The 14,112-nt window shown below is 38.0% G+C and overlaps 1 protein-coding gene across 1 annotated transcript; it reads right to left on the bottom strand.

Moving 5' to 3' along the window:
• Window positions 1-304: 304 nt before the first annotated feature.
• On the bottom strand, window positions 305-13,852 carry LOC139631112 (caM kinase-like vesicle-associated protein). Its single transcript, XM_071495076.1, has 11 exons — window positions 13,626-13,852; window positions 5,160-5,298; window positions 4,921-5,052; window positions 3,856-3,930; window positions 3,552-3,690; window positions 3,290-3,410; window positions 3,095-3,170; window positions 2,864-3,000; window positions 2,646-2,724; window positions 2,448-2,535; window positions 305-1,789 (listed from the first exon to the last, which is right to left on the bottom strand). Exons 2-11 carry the CDS (start codon window positions 5,252-5,254, stop codon window positions 1,478-1,480), a joined length of 1,254 nt encoding a protein of 417 aa, XP_071351177.1. The 5' UTR covers window positions 5,255-5,298; window positions 13,626-13,852; the 3' UTR covers window positions 305-1,477.
• Window positions 13,853-14,112: the final 260 nt, after the last annotated feature.

The following is a 14,112-nucleotide window of genomic DNA, read 5'->3' as shown; positions in this document are numbered from 1 at the left end:
AGAGCACTCAAATGTCAAATATCTCATTTTGAAGCATTTGTGTTGATATATATATATGTATGTGTGTGTGTGTGTGTGTGTGTGTGTGTGTGTGTGTGTGTGTATATGTATATAAATATAAATATATATATGTATATGTATATATATGTATATATATGTATATATATGTATATATATATATATACATGCACACACACATATATATATTCTTTGGTGGCTGGTGGAGGGGCTGGTCTTGTCAAATATTAAAAAACTTAAACTTAAAACATTCACACACACAACAAACATCACAATTTCAGCAACATTAGTATTGCTCATTTTATTCATTCACAAGCGTTGTAGCAACCCATTAGCTCAGCTAAATGTTGCTAAATACACATGTAAATAAAAAAATACACATGTATACAATGCAAATGTACATAGTGGACTCAGCTCTTAACTCTGAATTTACTAATTACAAGTGACAACACAACAACAACAGCTAAAACATCACTCCACATAAAATGCTCAAAATCTAGTTTTCTTTGTTTTAAATGAAGGGTGAAGAGGACAGAACACAGGTATAAATACAGCAGCATAGGACTAAACAGAGAAGCAAAGGAAAACAGCGAAAACATTTCAAAGAAGTCAGTAAGCAATTATAATCAAGTTGTTTCTTTTGAAACATTTCAGTACATTACTGCAACAAATATTAAGGCACTTTAACTTAAAAATATGCTCTCTTGCTGCCTTAAAATTATAAGTTGTCTGAAGTTGTACAGCACTGAAGATAAACCAGAAGACATCTTGTCAGGGTGTCAAACTGAATCCACAAATTGTGATCTGTATCTAGTTGGTAAATTTTCTTTCACTATAAAAACATTTTACAGACTTTCCCAAAAATGACTCAAGTATTTTCCAATTTTGTTCTCAGCATAACTAAAATCACTTTTATTTAGATTTCTTTTTAGTTATGAATTGTCTTTTGTTCTACTTGAAATATATAGTATGTATGTAACATACATACTGGAAGTATTCTTATAAATTTTATTTATTTCATGATATAAACCTTGATATGATCAATTTACTAAATCTTTCAACTCATAATTTTAGGTCACAAGACATGAACTCAGGATTGTAAATTCTGAAGCTGAAAACTAGCAATTTGTTGAAACAGACAAATACATCTATATACAATGAGCTGATGAATAAAGATGAGATGATTTCACTAAATTACACTATGAGTTTTTACAGTTCTTAGGGAAAAGGAAACAACAGAAGAGGTACTCTGCAACTAGTTTTAAAGGGACTTGTACATAAAAATAACAAGGGAGTACAGAAGGCCAAAAAGATGAAGTGCATGGTGTTGTGAAATAATTCTGCAAACTGGGGGATAGTCAAACAGCACAGACATGGTATCATCATGCCAAATTTATTGGCTTTACTGCACATGTGCTTGTTGGATGGTAAGGGTCCTGTTCTTTTATTTGATTGATGCCTACTCTCCCTTTCTCTGTGGTAACATTTGGGGAACATCACCATTGCACCGTGCCTGAGGCTGCTCGTCCTGTCTGGCTGCACTGGGTGGGGAGAGAGCAGAGATGGTGGCAGTCTGTGTGTCAGGAGCCTTTTCACTAAGAGCAGCTTTTATGCTGGCAGCAACACTGTCGCCGCTTCCAGCTGGAAGAGCAGAAGCGCCGCTGGGTGCGTTGGGGTCAGCTACAGCCCCCGCAGTAAGACCAGAGGCCCCAGATTCACCCTGCTCAGAAGCTCTGAGCCTCTTCATGAGGGTGGTCACTCTGACAGCTTTCTGTGAGTAATAAAAATCATGGTTAATGACATACAACAAACTTTACCAGTGGATCTCTCCTCCTCGAAATGTAGTCAATACATCAGCAAAAGATTGACCTCTGGCCAAAACCTGTTAACAATGATATTTGGATAGAATATAAAGCTTAAGAGACACTTTATGCTTTAATAACAAAATATATTTTTGATTAATATTTTTGAGGTTGAGCGCCCAGTTTCTCTGACTGGATTTGGATATTCTGACTTTTTTGAAAAATAAAAATAGCATAGCCTGCAAACAATACAAATTAGACTAGTTTTAAACAGTAAGTCAAATTTGAGCTATTGTAGGGATATATAAATATGTTATTGACACTGACATGAGAAGTTGATTGTGTTTGTCCATAAAGCAGTGTATGGATAAACACACAATCATCACTACACTTTATTATAGTTGTTTTAGTTGTTACTAGCAGTGAATGCAGTATTTATATTGATATTTATGCATTTAAAAACAGTGATTATATTATAAAAAGCAGAGTATAGCAAATACAGAATATTTCAGTACAGTCCTCCTCGTGGGAGACTTGGGTCGGGACATAGCATAATTATTTTGTCTAATACACCTAACAAATAATGACACATGATTAAAACTGTATTGATATAATGAAATGTAATACCTTCCACTTGGCTTTGGCAAAGTTCTTTTCTATTTGTGCACAAACTCCATCCTTGATGTTCTTGTCTGAAGCTGCATTTCCAGAAATCCTAAGAGAAGGAACAAGACATTATTTTCATTAATAACCTTATTAGGTTTGTGGTTCCTATACAAGAAGGGCCATAATTCAATTTGTGTTTATATTTGATTTAACTTTTACCATTCATGGGCTATAGCTTCCTGTGCAGTCAATCGCTGATCTTGGTCCACCTCCATCAAAGATGCCACTAAGTTTTTGGCTGAAAAACACAGGAAAATTAGAACAACAGTAAACTTTTGTTTGCAATATCAGTTTATTTAAGACATTATCTGTGACATTTGTAGTATACCTACATTCATACACTGTACATTTTAGTTCATTGATTGATTATCTCTTACCAGAATCTGAAATGTCATCCCAGTATGGTGAATCAAATTCATAGTCCCCTGACAAAATCTTTAGGAAAAGGTTCTTATCACGATTGTCAGAGTCATCTTCATCCGCATCATCATAGAAAGGAGGGTTCCCAGACAAACTATTGGGTTAGCAAAATAAGAGCATGACATGTTTTGTTTTGTTTGTCACTTAAATATAATGTCATATTTGTGAGCATGTTACGGGGCACGTACAGTATATACATGATGACACCTATGGCCCAACAGTCCACAGGTCTTCCATATCTCTGCCTCCCAACCACCTCAGGAGCTGAGAGCAACAACAAGCTTTAAGTGTCCTGATGATATGATGTAGCTTTAGACTAACAAATCACCTATCAACCCATTCAAAAATCATATTGATCTACATTCAAGTCTTATGATACTTACCAAGATATTCTGGAGTCCCACATGGGTCCTTTATGAGTCCATTTTCCAGTTTTGCCAACTGAAAGTCACTGATAACAATTTTGGAGTGCTTCAAACGGTTAAAGTACACCAAGTTCTCCAGCTGTATAAATGAACAGATAAAGGCTTATAAAATTAGAAAGCGCATGATCCAAATGTACAGTGTTTCATATTTGTCAAGGGATGTTTGGGGCCCGTGGTGAAATGCTGTTGTTTTTCACTAGGTGTCAGCAGTGTGATATACCTTCAGATTTCTATGGACAATTTTCAGAGAGTGCAGGTAAGCTACAGCTTCCAACACCTGTCTCATGACATTGCTGGTGTCCCTCTCAGAGTAGTACCCTTGATCTAAGATCCAGTCAAAGACCTCTCTGCCTGTGGCACTGGAGAGATGGGACATCCAAATAAAATGCATGTCACTTGTTGATGACAGTAATGTAAAACATTTTCACATGTTGAATAAAACATCAGCTTTATACAAGTTCAGGAAGAACAGTGCACACCCTTCTGAACCAACTTCTCTCTCAAGTGCCTCGAATGATACTCACAGCTCCAGAAAAAGGAAGTACTCTTTCTTAGTTTCAAAAGTGTCCACCAGCTGGAGGATGTTATGATGTTTTACCCTTTGAAAAGCAGGAAAAGGGGAAAGAGAATAATAGCAAGGGAAGAATGGATGGATGTAGATGGGGTTACGATGAGCAATAAATAGAGTGAATAAGTAGTGCAAGGAAACTACGCACCCTCCATGCCAGACATTCAGTTAAAGTAAAGGCAATAACCTGTAACTGCGCCACTGTGATGTTATACTTGCAAGTATAACATCACAGTCTAATCCATCTGAGGGTGAAGTTTTACCCAGTTGGGTACTGTAATTACAAGTCATTAATGATCAAATCACTTTACGATCGACTTCCTAAGGTATTATTCTTTTATTTGCTGTCAGATCCGCAAATCTGACTGAATTGAAAGCAATAATCGATTTAGATGATGAGACTGATGAGACATGTTATTGTCAACAAATTAAACGAAAAGAAAGAAAAATGTGTTAGGTCGTCACTTCATAATTTCTGACTTCCTAACCCTGTTTGCAGCACTCAGACCCAAATCAGTTTCTTCCCACTGTAAACATGAATTTAAGAAGATGGGCAGCAAACTAATTTAAAAAAAAAATGTTTCAAACCCACAGGCATTGTGGTTTTTTGCAAATGTTACTTACACAGGAGTAAATTGTGTATTTGCCAGGAACCATTTTCAGCTGCAGATTTGGTGGCTGATCAGTATTTATGTCAGCAGGATGATGTATGTGGGATTGACTCAAAATGTTCATGACTCCGATGTTCATGTTAGTAAAGTAACATGTCATCCAGTGCAACAGTGTGGCTCAGTCATGTGTTTTTGGACAACAGTGGATTTCCATAGCATAGAGGAATAACCAGAACTTCACTAAGTCTATGACTGTTGTACTACTGTTAGAATATATAAAGGAAATCTCCTGGATGTTGGTTTTTGAGCTTGACTTTATAAGAGAATTTTGCTGATCATTTGGGATTACACTTTGTCTCAGGGCCTCAGACATGTGAGCTGTATAATGAGGAGCTTAAAACTCTACTTACATCTTTAAGATCATTATCTCATTCTTAGCAGCTTTCCTCACTTTCCTTCCGTCCTTTTTGTGGAACTTTTTACAGGTGTACATTTTCAAGGTGTTCCTATCCTTGGCCCGGAATATCTCACAAAACTCCTCTCTGTGAAAGAGACAGAAAGGGGAATATGCATCATATTTTCAAAATATATTATATTTTTAAAAGTATTTTTGCATCATTATACAGCACTACAACCTTGATGTACTCACGATTTAACAATTTGTCCGAGGTCATATTTGTCGGTCACCTCTGAGGGATTGTTATAATCCTTCTTCTCCCCAAGTGTCAGACAACCAAATGGCATGGCAGCTTGTGCCCTAGCCAGGGAATGTGCGCCCACAACACAACCTGTCAACAATATGCAACATGTTACATTTGCTTAAACAGTATCATTTTGATAGAGGACATGCATCTCCACAGTACAAACTGGATCTAAACACGAGTGAGCACCTGGAGCTGGAGTCTGATTAATGAATGACATAAAACAATTTTACTGTAAATGTATTGTTGTAAAAATTGATGTAGAAGTTGCTTTACAGAAAAATAAACTGTTTCATTAACGACAATAATATAAATGGAAGCAATTGCTGCGCAGTGACGGCACTTAACGCGAAATGAATGCAGTAAATCACTGCAAACATTTGTAGGGAGCAGTTTCGAAACATGATTAGTTCTTTTCTCCGAAACCTTTTTGGTCATACACCTGAGAATAGCTAGGCATAACTGAGCTCGTGGGAGCAAATGATTTCAAATTACCACAAGAGCAACACAACATAAAAATTATATTTCCCATTAACATAATCTTCTTCGCTGAACTCAGACTGCCAGACTTGTTTCATTCCACTCTGCAGTGAGTCAGCTCTGTACTGCAGCGGCAGTGGCAGCATTATTCATCCGTGTGCTTTTTACAGTGGAGAATATTCAGATGGACTTGACCCTGTACTGTAGCTGTAACATTTGTCTCCTTTATTAAATATTTTGAAAGACTCTTGAAAGTTGAGAAAGCTATTATCTTGCCAGCTGTGGAGTGACAAATGTGGAAGAGTTTTGTGTTTTGATTTCTGCTAGCAAGTCAGCTAAAGTCAGTTGTAATGATATGCACGCTGTTTTATAGACTGGCTCACGGCATTCACATTCACATTTCACATTTATATGTAATCACATAATAGATATTGTGATTAATACAGTACAGTTAAGCTAGATAACTTTCCCTGGAACACAAGTGAAACAAGTGCTACAGTTTGGATTCACCTCTCTTGAAAGTAGAGGTGAGCGATTTGGATAACAGACAGCATGGCCTTTTAGCTATAGTATGATATATAGTATAATTGCTTATTAATCCCTTGACCAACTCATTGTCATATTTCCGCAAAAAACATATAAATATCCAGTATTGCAGGAGTGTAGTTCCGCTCAATGATTTGCAACTCTACAGGCAGACATGTTAAAGGGATGAATATTGTGGTGTAAACAGTAATAGGCAAAATTACTGATAGCAGACCAGCATATCGCCCAATGTGTAGCTTAACTACAGGTCAAATCAACGCAACTCTCAACTACATGAGCACAACTGTAGGATAAATCACTGCACACAACAGTTCTAACAGTGGACAACAAAAAGCCCAATAACTGAAATTCACCCACATGAAGTCCTTTAACACGTTTCTATGCCAATTTCACAGCCTGGCTTCATAACCCTGCTGCATGAACATTTCTAACACCGGAATCTAATACTGGGTAATTTGCTGTAACATTCTTTTCCGAGCAACAACCATCCTGGTGTTGCATTTCATGTTGTTTTGAATTAAGTGTCTGTTTAATGACTTTCTGACTTTCTTAAATAGCTAGTCAATAAAGTTGTCCCTACCTGAACCTTTTGCTGCAATTAACTGCAGCACTGGAATTACATACTTACATAAATATATACAGCTTTGAATCAGGGTGACGTGAATCATCTCAGCTGCACAAAAGAAAACTATACACGTCCACCACAAGCAGCTTAATTTTTATTGGTGACATAGGATGCTTGTATTAAAAACAGACTCAGTATGTTTTTTGGCAGGCCTTACAGTAGAAATGGCAGCCAGCACAGAAGAGTGGGAGTGGAGAAACTCTGGCTGAGGTGCTGTCTGGAGCCTCAGTCAAGACCCTATCAGAGGCAGAGATTTCTCCTGCTTACAGCATCCAGTAAAATCTGTAGTGCAACAAAGAATCTTATCAATATAAAAATTGAATCTGAAGAATTCCCATGTTAGGATGGTGGTCCATGAATATGCTTTAATACTGTTTATTGCTTACAAGCAGATTATAAATCAAGAGAGAGTCATTTAGCTGAAGACAGTAGGCTATGTATGAAGTGTGCTTTTGTCCACAAGGGGACTCATTACTCTGTGATCCAGTCCCCACAGTTCTTTGAAGCTGATATGAAAAATATTACATGACATAAACTGGTTGGTTATTATAACTAAAAAGAGCGTGTTTCTACTTATTTTCCTCATTTTAGCCTCTGTATTGAGACTAATTTAAAGGATCTTTTCTATCTTTGATCCATATATTGAAAGAGAAAAAAAAATGCATGAAGATTTTGATCCATTTGAATACAAACCTATGCACAGTCTGTCCTACAGACAGACAGTGGTTACATGACCTTTTGTTAACATGAGATATGTCAGCATGTCAGCGTCAGGGTGTCTGCTGGTCTAGTAGCACAGACTAATCCCATTTTTAATAATTTGATCATTTTATCTTTTATGCTTTGGATTTTATCTTTATTCCTTGTTTCACTGTAAAGCACTTTGTAACTTTGTTTTCGAAAAGTGCTATATAAATAAAGATATTATTGTTCATAATGATAATAGTTAGAAATACCATTTCCCTGGTGTGATTCCAGCTATGGACCTTTGTTGAATGTCATATCTTTCGTTTTCTTTTTCTCTCTCTGCCTCTACCTCTACTATCTACTGTCACTATATCAGATAAAGGCAAGAAAAAAGAAAAAAAGAAGGAAAGAAAGAACAAAACACACTCAAAGAACATATCACATACATTAAGTATAGTCTACGTTTCTGAAAGGAGAAATCATTTGACATTTATAACTTTACACTTTCCTAAATGCCAAACCAACACCAACACTAAGTGCTCCAACTTTACAAGGAGCGAAGGGTTAAAGCAAAGACAACCACAACAGTCTGTTCAAGAGATTTTCTTATGCAACTTTAGCTTGGTTCTCAAGGGCAGGCATGTCATTTATTGGCAAGCAAAACAAAATATACATAAATTTTGAAGATTATTGCAGGAGAGAAATTTGGTGCAAGACTGGCCACCTGTTCACATAAGCACAGTAATGGTAATGAAAGGCCTCTCCCCGCTCACAAGAGTGGACCTGATGCCCCTGGCTGAAGGTTATGTTGTTTGGGATACTGTGTAGTATCGTATATTGCATACTGTATATTGTTTGCGTTATTGTTATTGGTATTGTTTGGGTGACTGCAAAAAAAGGAGTTTGAAGAAGTGACTTGAAAACAGTAAAGTCAATATCAGACAGATGCTGGATGAAATACTGTTTAATACCATATAATAAAGGTTTCTTTGGTCCTATTAGGCTACAGTATAATTATCATCTAGTGTTCCTCACATTTCTGTGTCTGTCGATCATAAAGCTCACATCCCTTTGTAAAAATGGTTCTATAATTTGAATTTTTACACACGAGCTGAGTTAACAGTGTATTGCTATTTAAATTACACTGATTTATTAACTACACTATATGACATTGCCAGCACAAATTACCAGCATTTCTAAGTCACTGATACTTTAGGTAGAAAAGCACCTGCCACCCTCACACTAAACCAGACTTGTTTTAATCCTGTTAAAGTGCATATGGAGGCCAACGTCGAGTAGCCAAAGGGATCAAGCCTCTTCTATTCAGCCAGTATTTTTATAGTTTAAGTACACCCCAGATGATGATTCTACTCAGGGCTGTATTTCTTTCCAGAAGTATGCACAAGCAAAGAAAATGTTTGCTTGGTGTGAGCGAAAGGAGACGGAGGATGTTATAAACAACTCCAACACAGAGCCCATCTCTTACTGCAGCACTCTAGCCCAAACAATTACATATTTCAGTTCACCATTTACCATTTTCCTGCATTTCAAACTGCAGCAAACAATAGCATGGTTCGTCTTTGTCCCGAAGGGGAGGGCTGTGAATTCACCATTAGTCTGGAGTATGAGGAGCACTTGGGTGATATACTTCAGCTAATCACCTCCCTTGCATGAATCCTGCAAGAACAATACCCAGACTTGCCATTAGTGTTTTCTGGCTCTCACCTACATTCACATAACTGCATCCATGCCTGAATCCTTTGCAGTGATTCTCTTTCAGACCATTACCAGCACACAGACTAACAAACACACACTTTTCCTTTTTAGCATGTCTAAATGCTTTCAAAACATTTTTTTTTTTGCAAGGTGTATTCAGTCAGATTTACCATCAGATGCATGGTCACTTTTGAAATGACTTACACAAAATCTTCCATTCATCATATTATGTGCAAAACTCAGCTGGCCAGAGGGCTCAAGCAAACAGTATTATATCTCATGCAGAATGAGCCTCTTCAGTGGCCTCTGTTTCTGTTTCGATATAACCACACCACCAGTACCCACTAGTAGAATATCATGCATGCTAAGCAGAGTTAAGGGGCAAGACTGATGTGAGACCGTTTAAAGCGAACATTAGACCTCAACATGAATCATAGATCCATAGATCCACACCTGCTCTCGGAAGCTTGACTCACAGTGCACCGAACACTAAACAGTAAGTATGACAAGTCAGAGAGAATTTTGTGCGCACTTGTTTTTCCCCCTTTCAAGGCAATCTTGAAGATAAAAGGCTGTTCTCCTTCACCAGAAGAAGAAAAAGATAGAAGGCACTTGACTATTGCTGAATCAGAAGTCTTTTATCTCTGCCTTTTGAAAGATCTGAATGAAGTGTTCTTCATTAATGGGAATGTAAATGCTGTTTCGAATTTAGACTGACGCAGAGCTCGATGCTGAGAAAACTTCACTCTGGACACCCTTGGGGGATAATGACAAAGGCAGAGCTGTTGCATTTGATAAACAGATTTCAAATCTGCGTCCAATTAATTTTCCATTAGCATAAAGTAGGTAAAGGTGAAATCACTTACATTTAGATTCTTTGATTTTCAAGTAACAACGGCGATAATATACAAATAAGCCCAAGAGTCATATTGAAAAAAGTAGCAATTGTATGCTTTCTTCAATATCTCAGCAATCCGGTTTTTTTTTTGTTTGTTTTTTTTGGCCTTTTTACAATCTTTAAAATAATACTTACTGCATGGTTTTAAATAATAAATAAAGCTTTTGATATTTTGGGAAAGATGCATTTTGCGCATTGCCACAGGTAGCAGGGTTCAAATCAGTTGTTCAAGGCACTTCAGGATGTGTTTGTGTGACATCCTTATTACGGATGGAAACTACATTACACACTGGACATGTATGGTTAACCCCTCAAGAACATCATGATAGCCTAAAGGCCTAACAGACTTTGACATTATGGACATTCAATTGAGAAATGATCTAATTATCTAATTATCTATTATCTAATTATCTATTATCTATTCATTCATTCATTCTTCAAAGTCTAATTTTGAAGAATGACGACACAGGATGGGTGATGCATTGTCACACTATGTTCCGTTTGTTGTAGAACTACACTGACTAACCTGAGGGGAAATGTTGGCTTTTAAAATAAAATGAGTTTAACCCTAACGTCTCTCAGACTTTGTAGGTTCAGTTTTAACACAAGTTGGTGATATAAGGCATCTCGACATCGTGGTCTGAACATGTTGACCAGATTTTAACAAAACTTTTTTTTTTTTTTTTTTTATTAGGCATTTTGGGATGATGTTCTGGCAGTTAAAGTTGACAGCAATTGGTCTAACGAGGTTCAAGACCTCATCTCAAGTCTTCTACATCAGATTTAGAGGTAAAATTTTCAACAGTACTATTCCAGCTGTTACAGTGTTACACTGCCAGCCAAAGTGAAGCAATTCAACTAAAGCTAAAATATGTTATAATGTAATGTAATATATGTAATATCTCAGACACTCCTACTCCTGCTTCCTGAAGGCTTGATGCATTTTGGCTTTGTGTCCTGGCATTCAGTAACATAGCGAGCGGTCTAAAAGGGATGCTAAATTTTAATTTCACATGTTAAAGGCCTGAACTTATAACTGGGTGACATAAACATCTACTGCCGTGTTTGAATTCATGTGTTAATTTAGTTCATGTTCAGCAATTTGAAGTGCAAGGTCATAAAAGTGTGAGATTTTTTAATAATTATTAATTTGACTGACTTGAAGCTTTTCACTAATCCTAATCCTCATAACTCATACACCTACTGAGTCATGCTGCCCAGCTGAGATGAAAATTGGATGATGCTTTGATACAGTTGGTTGTAGGTCCTCAGGCAGACTTTGTCAGTATTTAATGGGAAGTGCTTAGTATGGAAATGTATATGTGTGTGTGCTTATGTGTGGAAGCATAGCTTTCAATTTGGGGGCACTGAAGAGTCCATCTCAGTTTCAATTTTCTGTTAAATGACTGGATGAAGCTGCAGCTTTAAGAGTAGAAATGGTGTGTTTTTTCATTTTTCCACTAAGGTTTTTTTTAGTGCATTGTATAAACATGACCATACACAAGGGACTTTTTTTAAATAAATATTTTTTTTATGTTGCTATTTTGGAACTCAGGTTTTGTCAGTCAAAGTCATGTCAAACAGTGGCAGCAGGCCAGAGAGAGCCATGGATTTGGCCACAGTCGAGCCTCTTCAAAGGGGAAGGCTTGGTGACAGGGGGCAGATGGTGGTGATGATGTCTGAGCCAAATTTTAAATCCTGTAATGCCTCATTTAAGATCTGAATGCCACCCGTGCTAGCCGTGAACACAAAGACCCCTTTTTCACTTTCAGTTTTCGGGGACATTATATCAGAAACGAACAGAGGGTAAAGAAATGTGCCGCGCTTTTCTCCAACAACACGTCCAGAGAGGTGAAGAAAAATATTGATGAGCATAAATCGGTCCTCTTTTGTGCTTGGCTCTGTTATGCATTGAGTCAACCATTCATCTCTTCTTCAAGCATCACTGGCTCATCTGACCAGTTTCTTCTGATGTTGTTTTGTTGCCATGGATACCAAGTGCTCCAGTATGCACCATGGTACTGTCTGTACAGAATAGCTCTCTGCGTACTCATCGACATTACCACCCAAGACTACTGCCACTTCATGTGACTGAAACTCCATTTGCTGATCTTGATTTCCGAGTTTACCAATCACAACCCACAAACTAATCATAATAAATAATTATTGAATTAATATTATTTTTACCACCTTACCTGAAAACAGCATGTGTCTCTGTCATCTGACAGCTACTTTAACTTAATTAACTATAGCTGAATGCCCAGTGAAACACACCATGACACAGGTAGCACATTCAGTGCAGTGTGAAGCCTGTTACATAAACAAAAGCCTTTAACTCTGTTTGAATAAAACGTTCGATTCAATGATGAATTTTTCAGTTTCTCAGAACAACACATAGGCATCTACACCTGTAAAAAGAAGGGGGAAAAAAGGTGTTTGACAGTATTTCTGAACTCTGATTCATGCAGAAGTACACTGTATATCTGCGGGTCCTATATCCATGTATTTGTATTTTACTTAGCTCCTAAACAAGATCCCTTATCATATAAGTCTACTCTTAACTGGATGTGCAGCCTGGGCTTCCCAAACTTTTTTTTGTGCACAGTTTACATTTATAGCAGGCTGCTCATGCGATGCCTCTGGTCAGAATCATCAGAATCAATCTCTTAAATGAAATCTTCACTGCAATCCCTTCAGGGACGTCCGTGCACATCTGTATGGCTTATTGAGTGGAGGGACAAGCCCCCCTCGCACACTTTCCCCCTCCTTGTGGGGCGTCTGAAGTGGCGGCTTGAGCATTGGCAAGCAAGCGGGTATGGCACTCGCAGGCTCGCTGGGTGTGAAATGATGACAAATAATGACAAGGAGGCAGGGACACCGCGAGACTGGGAGACTGTGAAAAATGTGAATTCAAGAAAGTGCTGCAGTCTGAGCGCAACAAGAGCACGCCTTATGGAAGCCCGACGCGCAGTCTGAGCCGTGTGGGAACCGCATGTGACTGAACTTGCCGAGCTTCTTCATAATGAGTAGAAAGTGTAAACTGTAAAAGCAAAATAATAATAAAAAAAAAAACAACAAAAACAAAAACAAACAAAAAAAACAAAAAAAAAAAACTGGTTTCATCCGATTAGGCTATAGCCTGGAAATTTACTGACAACCTCAAGCAGCTCGACAGTTTAAACAGGCTGTACCTACAGTGTTTGCGCATCACCGGTGAAACGCATCGCATGAAAACTATCCTGCGGCTTGCTGAAAGCACGTCTGAGCAAAAATGTGCGACCGATGCAAAAGTTTTAAGAAACAGATGCCGCGTCCTCGGTTTGTGGTACGACGGGTTGGTCGCGGAGGACAGTTGCTGAATGACAAATCTCGGAGAACATTCCTCAACATTCCTCACTTCTCGCGTTTTTGACAGCAGTGGTTTGCAATCGTATGACGGTAAGCCAAACTGCGCTCACTTACCTTCACTGAAGTAAACAGGTAATGGTCAATAATCCAATCGCCTGTCTTTATATTGGAATTTTTTTTTTCCTGCTGCAGCTTCACTTTTCTTTTTTTTTTTTTCTTTTTTTTTTTTCTTTGGATGATTCCACTGATTTTTTTTTTTTTTTTTTACAGCCAGTGCGCGCTGTCAGAGAAGCTTAAGATCCTCGAGCATTTCCAACAAGTCTGTGCCTGTTCACGGGAGTATTACGTGGACGTGTGATGGTAACAGCGGGCTATGATGCAGGAAGGAGGGGAAGTGTGTGTGTGTGTGTGTGTGTGTGTGTGTGAGTGTGTGAGAGAGAGCTGCAAAGTGCACGACTGTGTGTGTGCGCATACGTGTGTGTGTGTGCATCTGTGCAGCAAATGTTTTGATAACAGTATCATCATTTTGAGGACTTTTCACAGTGATGCTCAGCTGGAGGCTGTACGCCCTGCACTCAGAGGAAGCAGCAGGGTCAAAAGA

Source organism: Trachinotus anak, unplaced genomic scaffold (genome assembly GCF_046630095.1).
Source record: "Trachinotus anak isolate AG129_WGS33_773 ecotype Australia unplaced genomic scaffold, CSIRO_AGI_Tana_v1 ptg000013l, whole genome shotgun sequence".
In the NCBI taxonomy this organism is placed as follows: Eukaryota; Metazoa; Chordata; class Actinopteri; order Carangiformes; family Carangidae; genus Trachinotus; species Trachinotus anak.
The sequence above is the reverse complement of the archived record's forward strand: the minus strand, read 5'-3'. Positions and strand labels throughout refer to the sequence as shown.

Excerpts from the sequence above, each read along its gene's own strand:
- LOC139631112 (XM_071495076.1), bottom strand. The coding sequence starts at position 5,254 with ATGCCATTTGGTTGTCTGACACTTGGGGAGAAGAAGGATTATAACAAT. Across the intron at positions 3,411-3,551 it reads TTGTCCATAGAAATCTGAAG|CTGGAGAACTTGGTGTACTT; the intron begins GTATATCACACT and ends TCATTTATACAG. Across the intron at positions 3,001-3,094 it reads GGTGTCATCATGTATATACT|TTTGTCTGGGAACCCTCCTT; the intron begins GTACGTGCCCCG and ends CTAACCCAATAG.